This window comes from Leishmania martiniquensis, chromosome 19 (genome assembly GCF_017916325.1).
Source record: "Leishmania martiniquensis isolate LSCM1 chromosome 19, whole genome shotgun sequence".
Lineage (NCBI taxonomy): Eukaryota > Euglenozoa > Kinetoplastea > Trypanosomatida > Trypanosomatidae > Leishmania > Leishmania martiniquensis.
The window spans coordinates 33161-55000 of NC_090154.1; the positions used below are offsets into that span (position 1 = coordinate 33161).

General features: G+C 56.5%; 5 protein-coding genes across 5 annotated transcripts; all 5 read right to left on the reverse strand.

Annotated features, from left to right (window-relative positions):
* Positions 1 to 1825: 1825 nt before the first annotated feature.
* LSCM1_06202 (uncharacterized protein) lies at positions 1826 to 2668 on the reverse strand (the record flags this gene model as incomplete). The annotated part of the gene is made up of 1 exon (XM_067323634.1): positions 1826 to 2668. One exon carries the CDS (start codon positions 2666 to 2668, stop codon positions 1826 to 1828), a length of 843 nt encoding a protein of 280 aa, XP_067179263.1.
* Positions 2669 to 5008: 2340 nt separating this feature from the next.
* LSCM1_06203 (uncharacterized protein) lies at positions 5009 to 6157 on the reverse strand (the record flags this gene model as incomplete). Its single annotated transcript, XM_067323635.1, has 1 exon — positions 5009 to 6157. One exon carries the CDS (start codon positions 6155 to 6157, stop codon positions 5009 to 5011), a length of 1149 nt encoding a protein of 382 aa, XP_067179264.1.
* Positions 6158 to 7601: 1444 nt separating this feature from the next.
* Positions 7602 to 12086, reverse strand: LSCM1_06204 (uncharacterized protein; the record flags this gene model as incomplete). The annotated part of the gene is made up of 1 exon (XM_067323636.1): positions 7602 to 12086. The coding sequence occupies one exon, from the start codon at positions 12084 to 12086 to the stop codon at positions 7602 to 7604; it is 4485 nt and encodes a 1494-aa protein (XP_067179265.1).
* A 4741-nt stretch (positions 12087 to 16827) lies between these two features.
* Positions 16828 to 18051, reverse strand: LSCM1_06205 (uncharacterized protein; the record flags this gene model as incomplete). The annotated part of the gene is made up of 1 exon (XM_067323637.1): positions 16828 to 18051. One exon carries the CDS (start codon positions 18049 to 18051, stop codon positions 16828 to 16830), a length of 1224 nt encoding a protein of 407 aa, XP_067179266.1.
* Positions 18052 to 19548: 1497 nt separating this feature from the next.
* Positions 19549 to 20040, reverse strand: LSCM1_06206 (uncharacterized protein; the record flags this gene model as incomplete). The annotated part of the gene is made up of 1 exon (XM_067323638.1): positions 19549 to 20040. The coding sequence occupies one exon, from the start codon at positions 20038 to 20040 to the stop codon at positions 19549 to 19551; it is 492 nt and encodes a 163-aa protein (XP_067179267.1).
* Between the last annotated feature and the right edge of the window lie 1800 nt (positions 20041 to 21840).

Genomic DNA, 21840 nt, shown 5'->3' on the forward strand with positions numbered 1-21840 from the left:
GGTTTGAGACTTCGTGGAGCCGTCAAAGAGCGTACGGGGCCATGGCATTCAGCGCGTGGTCTGTGATAAGGGCGCGACGTTCGACAGAAGCGCACCTTCACACCCTCTCCTCTTTTTAGAGAGAAAGTCTCTCGGAAGCACAAAGGAAGGGGAAGAAGCGGAAGCCGAAGGTGTTGGCAGATAGGGTGCGGCCTCTCCGACTTCACGCAACACCATTCCCGCGGCACCCTTTTTTAAAGGGATGCGCACCAGAGAGTAAAGAGAATTTGCAGTCGCTCGCCGACGGCAGTGCGAGCCGATCGCGCAGGCTCTTAGATACTGAACGCCCATCGCTCCTCTTCCGTTTTGTGTAACCTTCAATCACCTTTGATTGCTTTTTTGCTGCCATGTGGTGTAGACCTGCTCACTGTGCGTCTCTGCATGCAGAAGGTGTAGGCTTGCATGTCTTCCTGATTCAGCTTTTTTTCTGCTTCCCCCTCGCTTAGCTTCCACATGCCCACGCGGTTACACAGTATCAGCGCGTCTCCGCGAAACACGTCTCCAGTATACTGAGTGTGGTTCTAAAGGTGCTTCGAGTGTGGCGGCTGCACCAAGCTACAGCGCTCGCTCGCGCATGCGAAGTTGCCGTCACTCCCCATTTCTCTCTCTCGGTAAGCTCACGCCACCTTGATCATACACATGTATATACGCACATGCATGCACATCGATGTATACGATAGACTACAAGAAAGAGAAAAGGCGGTGAAAGAGCAGAGCGGTTCGAGTAAGGGCCTCAGTCCATTATTCTGTGTGCTAAGAAAGCGGCACCGGAGGAGAGAGGCTAACGCACGGGAGGCAGCAGCGAGACTCAATGGCCACAGGACGAGCAAAAAGACATACGAAGAGAAGGATTGGGGAGAGAGGGAGGGGGAAGGGGGGGCATTGGGCGTATGAGGAAATGTGTAGGTTCGCAACAAATAACAAAACAGCACATACGTGCCGGAAAGGCCAAAGGAGGGGAGAGAGAGCAAAACGAGTAAGAGAGCTGCGCGGGGGGGAGGGAAGCAAAAACAGAAGAGAGCTAATAGTTGGCATGCAGCAGTCGCAGATAGGAGAGGAGGTGCAGGAGAAACCGATGAGACAGAGGTCACGATCGGCATCAGGAGGAGGCGATGTAAGGTGCTACGCGCACCCCAGAATGACAAAGTTCGCTCCACTCCACACCGCACCCACAGAGGCGCACAAAATGCACAAGCGCCAACAGACACTTGATCCATCAGAGAACGAAGGACTGCACGAAGAAGACAAGAAAACGAGATGACAGAGAGATCGACATAGCAACACAGTAAAGGAGGCCGGCACCTCCGTTTGGTGGCACGCCAACATCGCGGCAATGCACGCAAAGAGTAGCCACAGAGCACAGAAATGAAAAACAAATGCACACAAAGCACAGCTTACAGTCACCATTGCACGGCAGGCATGCACAGAGTCGTGCACACAGCCATGTTCGCCCTCTTTCAACCATTGTCGCCCACAGAACTACATGTGCACTCAAGAGAGGAAGCCAGGGCTTGTAGAAATGTCTCTGTCAGATATGACAATGAAGCACCACGTCCACATCAGTTATGGGCAGATACAAATCTTAAAAAGTGAGAGGCACACCGACCCACGGCTCTGACGATCTACCTCGCTTCTCTGCTCCGCTTTACATCAACTTCCGAGAAACTGCCATCGGGCACCGCCGTCTCTTCTTTTCTTTCAGCTGTCCGTGCATCCTTTCTTTATATATATATATACCTTACCCTTGTCGGCTTCAGAGGCCGCCTTGCCCCATCCCTCATCGCCATCAGACTCGGAGAAACACATGCTTCAGAAGGATGGCGGCGGGCGGCCGCTTCGACACATCGCGCTGAAAGCACAAGTCTAAGAAATCGTACGCATCTTGCGAGCCAAGCTTTTGGGCGTCCTTTGGCACTGCATCGGGCCAGCCGGTCGATAGCGCCAGCTTGTTCATGATATGCATCACGTTCGGCATCGGGGTCCACGGAGCGCGCCCCGTAATCATCTCTGCCACGGTGCACCCGGCTGACCAGATATCAGCCTTGAATGGATCGTACCCTTCCTCGTCTGTGATCACCTCAGGTGCCATCCAGTACGGTGTGCCAGCCAATGTCGCCGTCGCCGCTTTGCGTAAGGTGCCGTGCGTATTCATGATTTTCGCCTGATCGAAGTCCGCTAGCTTCGCCGTGCCAGTGTCCATAGAAATGAGCACGTTGTCGCCCTTGATGTCACGATGGGCGACCTGGTTGCTATGCAGGTACTCCAGCCCTTGAAACATGTGCCGTGCGTAAACGCGGACTACTGAGTAGGGCAGGCATCCATTCGGTAAGCTCTTCATCAGAGACGTCACCGAGCCGCCCGTGACAAACTCCAGGTAGACGTAGAGCTTCTTTGGCGTACTCTCCAAGTCGACGCGGCTGTGCAGATAGCGAATGATATTTGGATGCACCATCTTCTGGTGGATCTCCACCTCTGTGTTGGACGGCGCGTCGTCTGAGAGCTCCAATACCTTCACGGCGACGAAGTGGCCGCTGGGAAGCACGCCCACGAAGACGGAGCCAAAGCTGCCAGAGCCAAGCTTCTTGCCTAGCGTCACATCCATCAGCTCCTCGGTTGAGATTGCCGCCATCCCGTGATGTGTGACAGCCTTCTCTTTTCAAGTTTCGCTACGGTTGGTGTTATCGACTCTATGGCACCTTTTGGCCCCCTCGTCTGTGTTGTGGGTGGTGTGCTCACTGGGTGAGCAGATGGAAGATAGAGGGGGAGGAGGAGGGGGGTGCAAGAGATAACGAGTGTCCCCAAGAAAGAGAAACGTATTCGCTCGGTGCGCTTCAATGAGCTGTGTTGATGTGCACACCGATGTAGCTTCGGCACTTGGGACCCGATGGCACACTGTGACAAAAAGGGTGTGCGTATGTAGAGAGAGGTGCGAAAAAGAAGCGGAGTTGGACGTTGGCGGTGGTAAGTTCGATACAGTGCTTTAGGCTGGAGGAGAGGAAAGAGATCGATGCGAGGGAAGGGCAAAAGGCGATGTATAAATAAATGAAAGAAACCTTTGAAATGGGGAGGGGGGCAAAGACAACCTCAAAGTTGAAAGCAGACCTTTCAGGAAAAGAGAGCGCTTGATGATGGTGTAGACGCCGGCGAAGAGCAGTCGACAAGAGCTTACTGAGGGAGAGGGCGCCAGTGAAGACAGCAGCACACAGGGAGGGAGAGTGATAGAGGTAACAACAATGGGAGGGAGAGAAAGAGGAGGACGAGGAGAAAGGCGCAAAAGGCCAAAGCAGCCGAAGGAAACGAGGAAGCTGCAGCGGGTGAGAGCCGAAAGCCAAATGATCTGCTAAGCCGGCGAGCAGAAATATGGCAACACGATGTACGAGTGCAGACGTAAGAAATCGCGCGTTTTGCCCTTACCTTTACGTGTTTTCTCGCGTGTGTTTGTTTCTCCTCTCCCTGCAGAGATGTACGTAACAACCGTATAAGTATGCGTGTGTGGGATGGGGGCAAAGATGAAGCTGTATGTTCCCTTTAGAACCTATATGAGTGAACGAACAGGCGTACTCGAAAGTTAGCTGCGCACACGCGCGTTTCAAGGGGGAAGGTGAAGCAGCAGCAAGACATGTTGCGCGTCCAGGAGAGCGAGTGTTGAATGGGTCCACGCAGGGATGCACCCCGCATATGGTATAAGCCCACACAGACCGCAAAAGAGGGAAAAGGGAGAGGAGAACGATGGGCAGGGGTGCGATCGGCATCAGCAGCGCATAAAGGGTCCAGAAGGAAAACGTCAACTGCCTGCACACGCACACGACAGCCAGGCGCCGTCTACATACGCGCATCTCTCTGTGGAACTCTCAAATCGTAACGGCGCAAAGGAGTCTTTCTGAAGCACCTCGAGGATGGCGGGAAGAGAGACACATGTTCCGCTCTCACCACGCTCCCTCCCCATCTCTGTCCTGTGGCTGCCGTCGGGCCCTGCCCCACGAGCCAGACACACACACACACATGGACATGCACGCACGCGCGCGCAGTGGGCAGATGCTGCGCACCAAAACAGAGAAGAAACCCCTTTTCTTCGTTTCACTCCTTACCTTATCGCTGCGATGTTTGCCCATTGTGCGTTTCGTGGAATATATTTGCTTTCTTCTCTTTTTTTCGTTTTGGTTGTGCTTTTGCCTCTTCGCTCATGCATCTCACGTCGTCTTCGGAAGACTCACCCCGCATGGCACCCTCAGCACACGCACACACCACCACACGTGCGTACGCGTGCACATAAACGCAGGCGTGCTCTGTAATCGTCCTCTTCACGAGACGCAGGTGTCAAACAGAGGCATGGGTGATAAAGAAGGGAGGAGGCCAGCAAAAGAAGCAGAGTCGGGCAGCGAAAAGGGGGGAGGTGCGGGAAGGAGAAAGGGAGAAGGAAACCACTGGCAGCACACGACTGCGATATATATATTCCTCTCCCTTCGCCGTTTTGCTGCCCTTTGAATAGTACCCCATCCTGCACGCACAGAAGACATCTGTTTCGCTCTTTCTCTGCACCCGCTGCCACCCCACCTCCATCCTTCCATTGAGAGACGGAGGTGACGCACACACTCGAACAATCACGAACTGATTTCGCCTGTTTGCTTTCGCCTGTTGGTTTGTTACGTTCCTTTTAACACAGAAAAAAAAATTGCAGAGATGGAGTCTCTCTCCCGCCCACGGCCGTACCAGTCCCCCTCCTTATCAGGCGTGCATTCGCGCATGCGGACAAGCGGCCCCCCTCCTCTCTCTCTTACACACACACACCACCACCTTTCTCACCACACCCAGGCAGGATGCGGAGAGGGTCGAAGGAGGAGAGCGGGGAGGGGAGAGAAAGGAAATGGGAGTGGATGGTTCTTCCTTCGCAAGCAGTGCACACGCATACTTACGGAGAGGTACGCGCCCGAGACAGCACACAGCTCAGCGCGGACGATATAACTGCCGCCTACTTCGCCGTCTTCTTCTTCTCTAGTGACAGTGAGAGCTTGCTCGTTGCAATCAGCATCTCGTCCGTGTACGGCTCGAGCGCCGGGGCGCTCTGCGGCTTCAGGCCAGTGATGGGTTCAATCTTCTTGTTGCTGATTAGCAAGGTAATCTTGAAGTGAGCAACAACTTCGCCCTCCTTTTCGAAGAGAATTGGGTACGGGATGACGGCACCGTGCTTCGACATCTCGTTGAGGCCGAGGCGCGCCTTCTTGGACTCCAGGTTACGGATGGCAAACGGGAACGTTGCGTACTTCGAGTCGATCTCCTTCTGCACCTCCTTCGCGCTCCCCATCTTCACCGAGTAGTTCGAGTCCAGCGCGACTTTAAACACGCACGGCCGCGCATCGCGCTCCTTGAGCCTGCCCTTGCCGGAAGTCATGACGATGTCCAGCGTCCACACCTGCGCTTTGTCGAGATCGTAATCGTGCACCATGTGCTCTGCGACCTTGCGTTGCGGGATGCAACGGTAACCATCGATGATGTAGCGCTTCATCATGTGCGAGAGGACGCCGTCCACCGGGGTCACCTTGTAGTGTTCCGCGGCCTTCTCGACTACATCTGTGACCTGGTAGACGGTTGCACCAGGGCGCATTTGACGCAGCGCCGTGTTGAGAATGTTGTAAGCCGCCGTAATGACGCGCGCTGCCTTCTCGTCCTTCCCAAGCTCGTTGTCCTCGGTCACCTGGATGGTGTGCGCGACGACAGCGCAGTAGCCGTCCACGTGGATGCCAAGGTCGTAGTGCACAACATCGCCCATTGAAATCTCCTGCTGCGCCGCCTCGTCCGACGCGCCAGGGCTGTTGTGGCACACGCAGTTGTTAACCGAGATACACGTCGGAAAGGCAATGCCCTTCTCCGTGCCCTTGAACATCGTCTTCACCTTGGCGGTGATGGTATCGTCACCGAGGCGGCACAGGTCGCACACTTTGGCGCCAGGCTTTGTAGCATCGATGAGCACGCGCAGCGTTTCGTTGCACCACGCGGCAGCCTTCTTGTACCGCACGACCACATCGGAATTGTTGATGGTGGTGTCCTCCTCCTCTTCCTCGCCCTGCGCCTCCTCGTCGCCGTAGTCCTCCCACTCTTCTTGATCGACGTTTTTTGACATTTTTGCGGGGGGAGGCGCTGAGTCCCTTGATCGGAGTGCGTTAAGGTTGCTCTGTTGGCGTGCGCCTGTTGCCCTTGTGTGTATGTGTGTGTAAGGGTGAATGGGTGGATACTTGCGGAAGGGAGACAGAGAGGTGAAAGTGGTAGCGCCGATGCCCGCAGCAGTCCAACAGTGATTATCAGCTCAATGAGGAGGAGATGAAACGGACGTCCAGAAGGGCGCACAAAAGTTCACGAAGAGGCACACGCATGGATGTACACCGCCTTTCGCCTTCATGCTGTTGTGCGTGCGGCGCACAGGAGCAAAAGAGAGCGCGGAGACGGATGCATGCGTGAAGATAACGGAATCGCGAAGGGCAACGAGGGGAAGGGGGGGCTGTCGCTAAGTGGTACGTGCGCGCGGAACAAGAAAGGCACGAGATGCAAGCCCCGGATATGTGGTTAGCGAAACTGGACGACAGGTAAGGGAAGCACCAACCAGTGTCGCACGGATGCACTGTACGCCATCGGATCCACTCGGTGCCAGCATGCGCCCCACACACGCCTTTCCCAATTAGTCACTTGCACGCAACTGCAGCGCGCTACACAAAGACCCGGTGAGCAGTACGTCGATTGCACCTCCTCCTTGCACCCTCCCTCCGTGCAGTTCTGCGGTTGCGGAAGATGGAGAGGCGGTGGCACCACCGGCGAGAAGAAGAGCGTTACGCACGATTCCTTTCTTCTATTCCAATGCGTACGATGGTTCCGACCTCCCCCCTTTACCGCAAGCCAGTTGGGCTGCTCTGCATGTACATACGCACACACGCGTAAAAGCACCCGCAAACATGGTTGTTGCTCTATTCGCAGCCTTTCTCCGCTAAGGTGTGCATTCTTGGATCTGCCGTGTGTGCGGCCTCGTCGCTGCTCTGCCGCCGCCTTGAGTACACACTTTGTGCTCTACGAGGCTCCACCTCCGTTGCATCCATACGCGGCAGAGGCGCGCACACGTCAAGCCAGTCGTAGTACCCCCCAAACCGGCTGCCTCTCAGCGTTAGTGAACGGCGCTGCTTGACACCTACCCCCTCCCCCTCCCAACGATTTTTTTTCGGTCCGCCACGTAAACGTATCTCTGCAAGACGCAAAGCAGCGTCGTAGAATCTGACATACAGAGGAAAAATAGAGAGAGAGAACACATTGAAGGAATACAAGTAGGAAGAGAGAGTGAGGGAGAGAGAGACAGACAGGCGGACAGACTCTGACATCACTATTGCCGCCGAAACTGGCAGCATCGAAAACTGAGACAGGCACAGATAGAGAAGCATAAACGTCAAGTTGGAACGGTTTAATCGGAGATATTAATCGCCCGCCTCAGTGGGACACGAAAAGGTGAGAAAAGCAGCGCCGAAACCCATCGGCAAAGCGCGGAGGTGTCGAGGAGGTGTGCCTCCACATGCCTCTGTGCGAACTCAGCTCCTTCGCGACACATCTGCAGTCGAGGAGCAGGAGGAGATGCCCTTTCGGTGCTCCATGACAAACGTGTCGTTGCGCAGAGGTGGCGAGCAGCCCATATCCTTCATTTCCAGCGCTGCTCCATTTTCGTCGGAGTCGTAGAGCGGGCTCTGGGTGGTGTCCTCCGCTTTCGGCACAGCCATGAGAGGGGCGCCGCCCGGTTCCTCCTCCTTGCCACACCCCTCAGTCTCCCAGCCCTCCGGCGGCCGTGGGTTGCGCGGCGGTGGCGAGTCGCCCGTCTCCGGGTACACCACCGCTTTCTCCCCGAAGCGCGAGTGCGAAAGGGTAGGGATGGTTTGCTGCACTGAGAAGGCGACGAAGCCGATGGCGGTAGGAGTAACGACGACGCAGAAAAGGGCGATGCTTAGGCTGGTGTAATTGAAGGACTTGCCTCCTGACTCCGACGTGGGCAGAGGCACCGCAGGGTAGTCACCCACAGGCGTTTGGTCCATCAAGTGTACGCCTTCGACCATGGCAAGGGCAAACCAGGCCGCCACATTGTCGCTGCCATTCACTAGCAATGGCAAGTGAACGCCCTTTGTGAGGATGTGGTAGAGCTGCTGCGTCGGCGTCATCGTAGACTGCGGAGCTGCGCCGGTTTGGAGTGCATCATCAATGAAAAGCTCAAACGCATTGCCGCCGAGGGAAGCCACCAGCACCACCTTCGCCGGCACCTTTAGCTCCGTTGCCGCGTATTTGGCGAGGGCGCCGCGCGCCGCTTCGTAATCGAGCAGGTCTGCTGACCTGTTGAGCGGCAAGAACGTCAGTCGAAGCGACATGGTGTCGTCGCCCAGATGAGTGGCGTTGGCGCTGAGCACCACGTACGCGTCAACGGCGACGAATTCGGGGTTCGCACTGCTCGACGCCGTGGCACACATCTTCAAGTACACGTCGGTGGCCCCGCTGCCACCCAAGGTCTGGGGCATCCATGCCGGCACCGTCACCCAGCGGCGGCCGAGGTCGTCTGTTTCAACCGTCAGCACCACAGCGTACGTGCCGCTAGCACCGCACTGCGGGATGTCGCTCTGCATGCTTGTCACTTGCAGTGCGATCCGTGTGATTGGAGGGTCCTGAGGGTCGGTGAGGAGGATGCGCGTGTCGGCCGAGGACGAGACGGAGAGCGTCAGGTACGGAAGGTAGAAAAGGGAGGAGAGCGTCAGCTGCGCAAGCACAATAATGCGACCGCGGTGCTCTTCAAACGCCATGGGCGATGCCGAGTTGGCGACCGTGCTCACCGCGTAGCAAGGGTACAGCTTCGGTGTTGCCGCGCCTGCCGGCGGCGCCGCAATCAAAGAGGCCTCGACGGTCACATTGGCACTGCTTGGAGAGATGTAGCAGAGGCCTGCCGTGTACGCCGCGCCGGCAGTGCACGTTGCGTCGTTCCAAACCAGCATCAAAAGGACGCTGATAGTTGGAGAAAAAATCCCCATCACAGCCCACGTCACCGTTTGCGTGTGGTAGAGCTGAATTCGGTTCTCGCTCGTCAGCGCGTCGCCGGCGCTGATTGCCTCAGCACGGTACATCGTGGCGACACCAGGGACGACCTTGATGTACGTCTCCGTTAAAAGCGCCCAAGCCTCGCCATTGCGAGTGCACACGGCGTAGTAACCCTCAGTGTTGGTGAAGAGTAGCCCGCTCGTGTCGAGCACTGAGACCCCGGCTGCCGTACGCGCCACCATCACATCTGCGCCAATGTGCGCACTGCGGCACGACGCGTCCCAGGGCACAAAGCCGACTACAACGCCCGAAGCATCAGTGGAAGGACTCAGCGCAACCTGCGGGTGATTGCCCAGCACCACAGCAGCCGAGCCGTACGTTGCCCCGCCATCTGTAGAAAGCTGCAGCGAGCTGAACCGCTGGCAGTGAAGGAAGGCCGCGGCCAACGGCACGTAGACGTCGTTCATTAGCATAATCGCCTGCGTCCGGAACATGTTGCCGGCCATGAGAACGGTAACGCTGCCGGAGCCCATGAAAGCGCCCTCTAGTCGTTGTGGCCACGGGTTCGAATGAAGGACGCCGTTGCACACCTGGATATACTGCTGCTTCGTCTGCAGACCGCAAGTGGAAGCGCTACCGCATGGCGTCCACTCCACGTTCTCGATGCCGGTCTCACGAATCCACTTCTGTCGGCCCCTCACGTACGATGCCAGGTCTACCTGCAAGCCGGTCGACGCGAACATGGACGTGCCAGTCTCGTTGTACAGTCCGGCGCAAACCGTGTGCACACCAGCCAACGCCGTTGGGATGGTGATGTACAGGTGGGTGTCGTAAGACCGGATGCGGACCGTGTAGCCGAAGGCGCAACTGCCGTCTGGAGAGAGACGCACCGCCGTGCCCGACCCGTGAGAGTCGATGTGACTGCTGCTCACGGAAAGCGGCACCGCGTCGTACTCAGGGCCTGCTGAGAGCACCACCGTGCGGGATGCAAAGTCATCGGCGCCAGCCATGGACGTCAGCCAGTTAGTGGGTGGCACGATCATGTAGTCGATCCGCACGTACTCTTCATCGGCGCAAAGCACTCCAAAGGTGTGCTGAAGGTAGAGCGGGAAGAAGAACCGCATGAGGCCGTTCGCAGCGTCCCGCGTTGCCTCCTGCCTGGAGTGCCTGCACATGGCTTTCTTTTCCGCCGCGGTGGCGCCTGCCCTGATCGCCACGAAGCGAAACACGCGGTAGCGCTCCGAGACGGTTGCAACAGCAGACAGGTAGGCCTCTGTGTCGTCTGCGCTCTCTGGCGGGCGTACAAACTCTACTAAGCTTACGGCGCCACAGCTGCCGTTGAAGACCGTCAACACTGAAGCCGATACGGCTGCCGGTGGCGGCATCGATTTCGCACCGACTGTGACCGGCCTGTCGTGGTACATGACGGCGAACTTCTTGTTGTGCGAGGTGTGCCGCATGCACACGTAGCTGCCAGCGGGAACTTCAGTGCTTGTGACGAGGAGAGCGACAGGCTCGGTGGAGGAGTCGCTGTTGCTGCTAAAAGAGTTCACTGGAAGCAGCGAGATCGTCACCCCCTCCGAGGCGCAATCCGGCGACGTCGACGCGAAAGCTGCGTATGCGCCACCTGCGATGCCGGTGGTCGTGCCACCCTGTAGCCTGATCGGGATCGCCGTCGCCACAGGAAAGATGGCAGCCGTTGTCGTCGCGGCGATACCTTGAATTGCGAAGGGTGCCACGACAACACTTTTGCCGTTGTACGTGGCGCAGACGCTCTTGCGGCCAGCGTGCACGCGCTTCGCATAGGCGCGCGAAACGGTCAAGCGCAGGCTGCAGTGGGTAACAAAATACGGGATAGGGGAGGTGGATGCCGTGCAGCGACTGCCAACGGCACCGTTGTTGACCATTGAAAAGGACAGAGACGAAGTGAAGGTGAGCGAGACGTCTGTGGTATACGGTAAAGACGTCCCAGGCCCTGCGAAGCGCACTGTCGCCAGGATATCCGCCCCTTCTTGGATCGACTCTTGGCGTAGCATCACGCCAACTGGCATCTGCTGAAGTGCGATCATCAGTGGTGTGATGCGCAGCTGCGAGTCGACGGCTACGGCATCGCTAGAGCTTAGCGTCACCAGCAGCAGAGCATACGAGGTTACCTTGGATACGTTGTACAGCACATATGGAACCTGAAACGAAACGGAGGTGGTGGTTGCATCCGCCAAAAGAGCTGAAACAGGGCCTGTGGCACCAAACCGCACTGCGATCACCGTATTCGCCGCGTGCAGTGCCTGAATATTTTGCAGAAGAGTCACTGTCGCTGGAAGGTAGACCACATTCGAGGTGAAATCCATCACATCCACCGTCGATGCCGCAGCAAAGACGACGCGCGCCGCCATCTGCATAACCGACAACACCGGTGGCACAGGTGGCTGCGGCGCAGCGGTGGTAGTTGGATAGGGAGCCAGAGTCGTGGTCGTAGAGGAAAGCCCTGAGCTGCTGGAGACGGAGCTTTCTGACTGGAACGACGACGACGACGACAGCTGAGGGGCGGCCGTGGTGGTGGTAGTTGTCGTGTTCGGCGATTGCGTTGTCGTGGTCGTCGTTTCCGTGTCGTCGATGCACAGGTGATTCCACACCACAGAGAAGGGTATAGCGGCCCACGCGCCGGTCCTCCGCAAGATGAGTCGAGACTGGGGGCCAGGCGGAGCCTGGAAGCTGGACGGCATCCACACAGCGGGCCGGCCGTCATCCCATTTGACAAGGGCCTCGGCGACCGTAGCTGGAAGGATAGCGAAGGCGAGACCGTGATTCGTAAGGAACTGCGCCCCCCTCTCGTTGTCAGAGGGGGATTGAACCACGTAACCTGACGTGCCGGCCTCACAGCGGCCGAACGGTGCCGAGAAGGCAGCCTCGCACAGCGTTTGCGGGAAGCACAGCAGCAGCAGAGCAAGAAGTGTACGTGGGTTCATGATGCACATGGATGAGCGGTTGGAAGTCGTCCGGCGCATTCCAAACAGAATGGAAAACAAAAGACGCTTCCCCGAAGTGGTGGGGCGGAGTCAGCAGCAAAGAGAAAAATAAGGACCTAAGAAGAGCGTATATGCGTATAGAAGGACAGGTGAGGGAGCGGCAGAACTCTCCTCTGCCGTCTCTTCCTCGATCCCGCGTTCTCGCGATGATGCTCCCCCGCTGCGCCTCGCCACAACAAGAGAAGGAAAAACGCAAGAGAAGATGAAAAAAAAATGTCACACGTCAGTGCAAAACGAAGAGCTCACGAGATCACGGGCAGGGGCGCCCCTCCTTTCTCTGGCACGGCGCCTCTATCGCAGAACGACGCGAACGCTCCTTTGAAAAAACGCTGAAGAACGATAAAGTTTAGCGACGCCAATTGAAGCAGCTGAGAGAGAAGGGTAAATAAAAAAAAGAAACGCCGCAGGCAGACTGAAGCAGCAAATCAGAAGAAACACTTTGCTTGAGAGAGTGAGGGATGGAGAGATGCAGAAAGGCAGCGTCGCTGCTTCTGCTCAATGCATGGGAAACTTCTCCCTAATGAAACCGTGGCTGCTATGTCGAGGTCAAGAGAGGAAAGAGCGTACAGCGACGGGAAAGGCAGCAAAAGGAGGTGAGGCCAACGTGATTTGTGTCAGTGGCAACTAAAGACTTCTATGAACCTCACCTGAAGCTCGTCGGAAACAAAAAGTAAGAATAAGGATGACAAAAAGCACCCGCGACTTGAAGTCACTCCTCCCTCGTCGCGCTTTCTCTGCTGTCTTCCACTGCACAAGCCGCCGATGAACAGAGAATCACCCCCCCTAGCGCCCCAGAAGACTTTACGCACGTGCGCACAGGCGCAGGAAAAAAGCAGTTGAAGAAGGGCGTCGCCGCTGGCTCCTCGCAACGTTTAGTGTCTTCCAGTGCGCCGGCGCAACCGGTAATTGAAGGATGAGCCGCGCAAGCGACAGGAGGTGTGTTCAGCTGGAGGAAGGGCAAGAGTACGGGCGCAGAAAGAGACGAGCGCACCGACACAGCAGCCTCTGCGATTTTTTGCTCGTCCTTCCTTCGCCTCGTCGGCTTGCCTTAGAGTGTGGCGTATTGACTCAGATGGATTCGTATAGACTCACAGAGCGGCGCTCGGCAGTCACATAATTCGCGCGTTTGTTGCACCTTGTGGTGCTCTCTCTCTGTCTTCGCAGCAGCAGATCAAACTCAAAGACTAAATTACTTGAATAAAGAAAAAAAGACGAGCCTTTCTGTGCGATTCGCTTACGAGTAATGAAAGAGATAAACTCTTTTTGAACGACTCCGGCGTTTTTGTGCGTGTGCGTGTTGGCGAGAAAGCACTGGGGGATCCGCCCCTGGGGAGTGAGAGAACCGGGGGAGATGATTGTCATACAAAAGAGGACAAAGATGAAGGGAATTGGCTACCGCGCTTTGAGAGAGCGGACTTCCGCGCATGGCAGCACGATTGCGCAGGAAACCAAGAAGACCTCTATGCCGTTATCGAGCACGACTCGCAAGCTATCCCACTCGCCGATATCGGTAAGGGTCTTGTTAAGCTGTGGTGACGCAGGTTTCACGCTGCTGACCCCGCCCCCCCATCCCCACTCTCCCCCTGACATCATTGACGTCCTGGCCTAGAGCTGCCTCGAAGCACTCACACTGAGCTCAAGGGACGAGAGGCAGCGATGACCCTTTTCACATTCCTCTGCCTCCGCGGCGGACCGCGTGAGTTGAAGCGCGGAAGCCACAAGCCCTGCGCGGAAGCCCAGCTTGAATTTGTCTTGCTGCAAATCGTCTTGTGCACACCGTGGGTCTTCTTGGCTCAATACCCCCTCTCATTGACCCGCGCATGCCCTCTCTTCCTCGTGCGTCTCTCCCGTGCCCGTTTCGGCCCTCACACTGGCCCCGCGTGTTTGCGCCATTTCGCCGTCTCCGTCTTGCCGATCCCCCCTTTCCCCCTGAGCCATTGGCCTCCCTGCCTCTGTGGTTTCGCGCTTGGCTGCAGCCACTGCCACTACTCCACGTCACTGGAGGAACCGCGGCGGTTGGAGAAAAATCACACAACGACGACAAAACACACTGAGAAGGGAATAAAAACCGGGGCGCAACAGCGAAGGAAGCAAAAAAAAAAATGAAGAAAGAGAGGCGCGCGTGGCCACGCAGATGTACAGAGCAGACAAGAGCTCGGTAAAGATAGAAAGGTGAGCTGCTCATTTCGAACACGCCCGTCTGCCGCTGCACCGGAGTTGTGAGCCCCACGCGGCCCGGCCCGACCGCACAGGCCCACCCCGCCGGGTGCCGAGCAGCCCTCAGAGACACGCGTTACAGCCACGCGCCGACCCAGTCACCTCAGCACGGCCCCCGTCCAAAACGCTACACACACACACACGCTTCGCAGGTCGCCCCACAGCAGCGCCTCCCACCGTGCAGCTCGCGCCACCGGGTGCATCCCCCCTCCCGCCGTGGCGCAGGCCCTCCCCACACCAGGGCGCCCTGTCATGGCTCGGCGGAGCACGCTCCAGCCACGCCGGCACTCCACCCACCATGTAGATCGCACAGCCGTGTCCACCATCGCGGCGCCCCACGACGCAACGCCATGCAGGCCCTGCCCGCTGGCATCCGTGACGAGAAGTCCAGCTGGCCCCCTTCCCTCTGGCGTGGGCACGTGGCCCTGTCACCGCCACGAGTGGCTCGGTGTTGGCAGGAATAAGGGGAGGGAGGAGTAACGGAGCTGCATGGCCCCCCCATGCTCAGTGGGCGCCGGGCGCTGAGGAGCCGCGCGCTGCGGTGTGTCCCTCGCCATCAGGGTTCCTCAGAGGTGTGGGTAGAAGCTTTTAAAAAAGCAGATCTGCAAGCACCCGACCATCCTCGCCAGCGAGCACGTAAAGGCCTCGGCCAGAAACGTGAAACGGATATTAATACATAAATAAGCGACCGAAACGTAACTTTGAGCGAGCGAGAGAAGAGGGCGTTCGAAAGAGGCCAACGAAGCACAGAGGAGGGGTATGGAAGAAAGCGCTGTAGAAGGCGGCCGAGTAGACCCAGGGAAGGGCCACGACGTGGCAGAGGCGAAGAGAGTAACAGGAAAAAAGGCGAGCAGTCAAGTCGGGTACACACCGCCGCAAAAGGAGAGGAGGTCTACTACGGATTTCACGTCTACGGTTCAGCTGCTGAATAGAGCCGGCCTTGAATATGTTCCTCCGAAGAGCGCACTGGAGTTTATGTGAAGCAAAAAGAAACTGAAAAGGAGAGGCGATACAGTTACATATCGCTTTCGCATGTGTGCGTGTGTGAATATGTTATGCACGTTTGCAGATTCTGTGTCGTTTGCCTACGTGATGTTTGGCACCATCACAATAAGGCGCATCAAGCCGGCACAAAACCTCACACAAACACGTGACTCGCACAGAGAGGGGACACCGCAGTCACGCACTCACAGCTCGTCGCATCGAAACGCTGCAGTGACGCGTCACCAATCGCAGCAAGCAGAAAGGGAGCATACCAAGAGACGAAAATCGCAGCCAAGTTTCAAAACAGAGAGAAATGGCCGCTCGAACACATACATGTTCCGCGCGTGCAGCAGAGGTGACGAGTGCAAAGCTGTCACCGCTCGCTATTCCGCCACCAACACCATACCTCTCAAGCTACCCGACAGGTGCCGCACAGGATCTGCTGAGACTGCCGTCCATGTCGTTACCGTTCTCGGTTTCGAGCATGGAGGAACTGATCCGCATCAGTAGTGAAAAAAAAGGAAGAGGGACGCCTAAAGCCAACGTTGAGGAACAGCAGCAACCGAAAAGAGTGGAAAGGGGGGAAAGTGCGACGAAAGGTAAACTAGAAGAGGAACGTAGCTTACATCGAACAGGGCAAACTTACGCACACACTCAAACGGGGAAAATGCAGTCAAGACAACAAGGGCGGCAGATTCGAAGGAAAGAGGTCATGCAAGGCGAAGAGGGGGACTACAAGGGAGAGATGGGAAAGAGGCTAAAGGATGTGAAGCCGTTTCACGTCGGCGTGACGGAAGTGTAGGTTTGGCCCCAAAAGAGGAAAGGCTCCAGGATGCAAAAGGAAAAGGGGGACGTCGCACGTGCGGACAGAGTAGAAGACACGGAATCGAGCCACGGAGAGAGCAAGAGTGGGGACGAAGGGAGCCTGATAGCGAGGGACCTCTCGGAGTGGTCGTAGCGTGACACATCGAAAACTGGGTAGTCAACTGAAGAGACCAGAAAAACGTGAAACACACAGCCAACCGACGAGTGGCAACAGCAGCAGTGCTGCGGGTAGCTGCACAAGAATTCTCATGCACAGACACGCACAGAGAGACATAGCACCAGAAGAGCGCAGCCTCTTCGTGTTTTCCTCCCCTTTGCTTTGTTATTTGATGCGGCTTCTCGTAAGGACCGCCATCCCGATGCCCAGAGAGTACCCCGTCACCTTTCATACCCCTTCCACAGACATGCACACACTTACAACGAGGCATGCGCAGCAGGAGGTAGGGAGACCGAAGAGGTGGAGATGGAGCACGAAAAAAAGGAGAGGACGATGATTAAAAGAGCGGAGAGCGATTCGATGCCCACCGTAGCTCCGCAAAGAGCGGTGTGAATGAAATGAGGGGAGGCAGCGACACCATCCAAGACAGCGCAGGCATAGACAGGAAAGCTGAAGGAAGAAAGTGAGCAGGACAGAGGGGCGCACGTCTGTCTCTGCTTATATCTGTGTGTGTGTGTGCGTGTGCGTGGGGGGGTCTCAGAAGTTGAACTCGTCGTCGCTGTCCACAGCGTTGCTGACGGAGGTCTTGCGCTGCGTCGGCATAGAGCGGACTATGTTGCTGCTGTTCATGCTGGCCTGGAGAGCACTGCTTCCCACAAATGGGACGGAGGTGTTGCTAGCGGAGAGGGGGCTGCGATTCCCCTGGTTGAAAAGATTTGCGTACTTGAAGAGGGACGCGTTAGAGGTGGACGGCGGCGGGCTGCTGTTGCTGGTCAAGCCCACGTTCGACATGGACTGCGCAGCACTCACGCCGCTGGCAGCCATTTGAAATGGGTTGTGCGGCTGGCCGGTGGCGATGCCAGCGTACAGCGCAGAGCTGCTGCCACTACCGGTGAAATAGGAGTGCTGTAGGCACTGCGTCGCTGTGGGTCGCTCGGCCGGGTTGAAGCGCAGCATCTGCTCTATAAGGTCCACCGCCGCCGGCGGTGCCGTGGCGAGGATCTGGCGCAGCGGTGTTGGTGCAACTGTTGGGAAGCGTATATTCAGGCGCCGCGCTAGCTGGAACCCCTCGTCCCACTCATTGAGAGCTGGGGAGCCGAGCACCGAGCAAATCTTGAACAGCTGGTCGCTCTCAGATGTCCCGGGAAAGAGGGGACGGCAAAGGTAAAGTTCAGCGAAGATCACCCCGCACGCCCATATGTCGATGGGGGAGTTGTAGTGCGTCGAGTGCAGCACGATTTCCGGCGCGCGGTACCATCGTGTCGACACGTACTCTGTGAACGGTGGGCGGGAGCGAATCTCCTTCGCAAGACCAAAGTCGGCGACCTTCAGCAAGTCACCCGAGATGAGCAGGTTCTCTGGCTTGAGGTCGCGGTGCATAAAGCCGGCTTTGTGGATCGCCTGCACCCCAAGTAATGTCTGACACATGATGCTGCGGATCTCCTTGTCACTGAAGGCCGCTGTGCCGCTCATTTGATCGGCGCGTTGGCGCTGAATTTGGAAGATGTTCTTTTCGCAGTACTCAAAAATTAGAAAAAGCTCCGTCTTCTCGCGCACCACCTCCTTCAGCTTGACCAAGTTGGGATGCTGCACCTTTCGCAGAGATTGAATCTCCCGCAGTTGCAGGCACTCCTCCCAGCTGTGGAAGCGCTGCTTCATCTTCTTCACTGCCACGATTTCGCCACTACTCGTGTTTCGGGCCTTACTTACGGTACCAAAGGAGCCGTCGCCCAACTGGCCCATCACTGTGTAGCGCTCCATTCTTTCGAAGCCTGAGCGCGGCAACACTACCAATGAGGGCGAGACAATTCAGCAACCAGGAAGAAGGAGATCGAAGGGCGAAACGGCCCTTGTCGGTAGCACGCGAGTGGCAGGGAGGGAGAAGAGCTCGGCCGCACTCACTGAAGGCCGCGCGCAAATGGCCTGCGGCGTGGCCGATGTGTACAATAAGGTGCGTGTGCCCACACGAGCCCTGTAGCGCAAGGCGGGGCGGAAGGGAGGGGCACAGAGGAAAAGAGAACGATGTGTAGCTGGCAAGTGCCAAAAACGAATATGAAAGACAGCCGTTTGGAGAATCTTGTCGTGATGACGGTCACTACCCCTTTCTGCCCCCTTAGATGGGATCTTTTTGACGGCGCCTGACTCTCCTTGGCCCGTTCTCCCACTGTGTCCCGTGACTGCCTCACTCGCCTGCGCGGTTTCACACGCCCCCCCTAACGGTGTATGTCCGCCCGCGTAAGTGTGTGTGTGTGTGTGTGGCACTGGGAAGGGGCAAGAAACAAGGAGAAGAGTGACCTAAAAGGAGAGCGATGCAACAGCGAGCGCACACAGTCTCTCTCTCTCTCTGCAGATGAAGGGGGAGAGAAATACAAGATGAGGTGTGCCAAACATGAGGGGTACGATCCATTCGAAAGAGAGGAAGGGGTAATGTCCACAGAAAGAATCCAGAGATGTAGCCGACATTAAGGACGGTAAACCCAAGGGCACAGCGAAACACAGGCACGCAAAGACTTCTGGTAAGTCGTTGAACGTGCAGCATTAAAACTCTCCCTTTCGTTTTGTCCGCTTTGCTGCGATTGCCACATCGCCTATGCGCGTCGACTCTGCCAGTTCAATCGAGCGAGGGAGAAGGGAAAACGCAAAGTGGTTGAGACACTCGTAGCGCTCTCGGTCTCCTTCCACAAGCACCGTTTCTTAGGTGGGGCAACATTTCCATTTTTCGGTTGTACACAAAGTCTCGCCCACCCTCTCTTCCCACACGCGCTCTACCATCTGCCACCATGACTGCGCCCGCAAACACGCACGCACAGGGGAATAAGCAGATATTCGCTCGCCTGCAAGCACAGAGAGCTGCGGTCCATATAGATACGTGGGGAAAGCGACTATGAGAAAAAAAAACGGAGAAGAGCGGAATGCATCAGAAGCACGCCAGCATGCTCTTTTTTTTTATTCACCCTTTTGCTCACTGGGGAGGGGGGGAGGCGGGGCGCTAAATCGCTCCTCTCTCTTGTGCCCTATTGATAATGAATCTTTTTTCGTGTGTGTGTGTGTGTGCGAGTGCTTCGACCAAGGCGGAAGTTTCATGTACTAGCCTACGCCAGACCCTCTGCAACTTTCGCCCGATCCCTCCCTTCTCGCTAGCTGGCATACTACGACGTACTCGTGCAGTAAGAAGTGCTGCAAAGCTGGGAGCACGGAGCGAGAGCCGGAGAGAGGAAGTGGACGTAGGGAAGAAGACACTTGCCTTGCTTTCCCCGCTCACTCCTGAGGCTTCGGTGCTGGACGAGTTTTGCCCATCGGCTCCCCAGCCTTGGCGCCCCGCAAGTGGACGCCGAGCGCCTTCTCCATCTTCACAATAATACGCTCTTCCGGCACTGCCTTACCATTCTCGTACTCAGCCACGACGGACACACGCTCCGAGATGCGCTGGGCGAGATCTTGCTGTGACCAGTTTAGAGCCTGGCGCTCCTTCATGATGCGCACACGGAGGTGCGGATCCACCTTCTTCACCTTAAGTGTTTCGTTGTCCTCGTCGAGCTTCTTTGCCTTTGCGCCAGCACTGACAGCTTGCTGGTTGAAACGCTGATGCTCCTTCCGCTCCACCTGCAAGCTTTGACCACTTTGCACAGCACGGTTGGCCTCGCGCTCTGTCACCTTTCGAGGCTGCGCCGATCCACCGCCACCGCGCTGTTGGAAATTGAAGCGCTGCTCCCCCCAGTCCTGGCCTGTGAGAATAGATCCCTTTGGCATTTTGCTCGCCCTTGATGTAGTAAGTGGCTGTGTGCGAGAGATCGATATGGCTGCACAACAAAAAAGAAAAGAGCCACGAAGGCACAAGCGGAAGAGGTGAAGTTGGCAATACTAAAGGAGAAGGGGGAAAAAGTCTGATTCACACTCTCGTGTTCGCGCATAAAAGTGTGAGTGGATGTGAGGGAATGTGTTTATTTGCGAATTGACCCATTCTAAGGGTGTTGCACAACATGTCGGGGGGAGTAAGAGGGGCAAAAAGTTGGAAAATAGAGAAGGAAGAATGCAGGATGGTGAGGGGCCCGTCATCGCGAAATGAAGGCTGACGAGTGTGCTATTTGGCGGCCCTATGATGCGATCATGACTGGCCGCATCCACGCATCATCGCCAAGAGGAAGTAACGGGCCGGAATAGGAAGAATTCTCAGACGGGGGTGCGACTTGCAGACCCCACGATGACTAGATGTGCACACATTCGTAAGGAGAAGAGAGACAACACGCTGTCCCCCTCGCCAGGGCACCACCATCGCCACCCGCAACGTCGACTTTCGCAACTCGCACCCCTTCCCTCCTCTCTGTGGTGTCAATGCTCTACCTCGGTCGTTGCTCACTGGGCTAATTTTTCCTTCCCTGATGTCGCTGTGATCTTGCTTTGAGAATGCCCCTCCCCAGACACCCTCAACATGCGAAACGAAAGGGGGGTTAAAAAGACGAGGGCACGAGTTGTGTGCGCACGCTTGTATTGGTGCTCAGCGCTATCATAACTGAAAGGGGCCGGGTAAGGCGAGCGGTGACCCTCTGCAACCGAAGAAGAGACGATGTCAGTGGAAGCCAGGGACGCTGTCAGACGAAGACGCGCCACACGACAAGAAAGGACGGTTCCGTGATGATGACACGCACACAGCCGAAAACAAATACACAAGACACTTTGCCCTCCTCGCCCTCGGCTTTTCTCGCGTCTTCCCCCGTTCCCCCATACTTTGGAGCTGTTCAGCTACAGCAAAACCAGGAGCTGAGCAGGGAGGACCACCTTCATGGCGCATACCAACACACACACACGCACACACGCACCAGAGAAGTGAAAAGGAGGGAGCTAGGGGTGACAGAAAGAAGCGGAGAGGACGATGACAGGACTGCAGGGTGACGAGGTGAAACGAGTTTGATTTCACTGTATCGTTTTCGCTTTTTTTTCTAACGTCGCTTCGTCATCTCTCTCCTGCAGCGCACATATGCACTCGCAGTCACGCAGACACGCGCACAAGCGCTAAGAGCACCAGAGAATGGACAGGCAAAAATCAGCGATAGGCAACCCCTAAACCACTCCTCTCCTTTTATTGAAGAAGAGTGGGACATGCGCGTCAACTTGAATTGTTTTTTTGTGTGTGCGTATGAACGTGTTGGCATTCAAGCCGCTGACGGAGAGAGGGAGAGGGGGGGGCATACGAGCCATGATGCCATGTTTCCGCTTTGCTTTTTTCTTCCACGCTGAGATGTGCCTTTTGGTTGGTTCAAGCAGAGTATTTATTGGCTGTGAGAAGTTCCTCAGAGAGAGCGCAGAGAAGCAGAAGTGGCAAGTGAGGGACGCACACAAGATGGGGTCAAACGTAAGAAAAAAATTACAGCGAATCGAGCGACGAAAGCTGCGGCGAGAAGAAGGGAGAGAGAGGATGTGACGTGCGGTGTAGCTGTGAAGGATGCGAAAACGGACATGGTTCAGCACGTGAGGGGGAGAGGTGTGTGGGCAATACATGCTCGGCAGGGAAGCATACACAGTTAAACATGCAAGCACAATGAGCTGCATGCA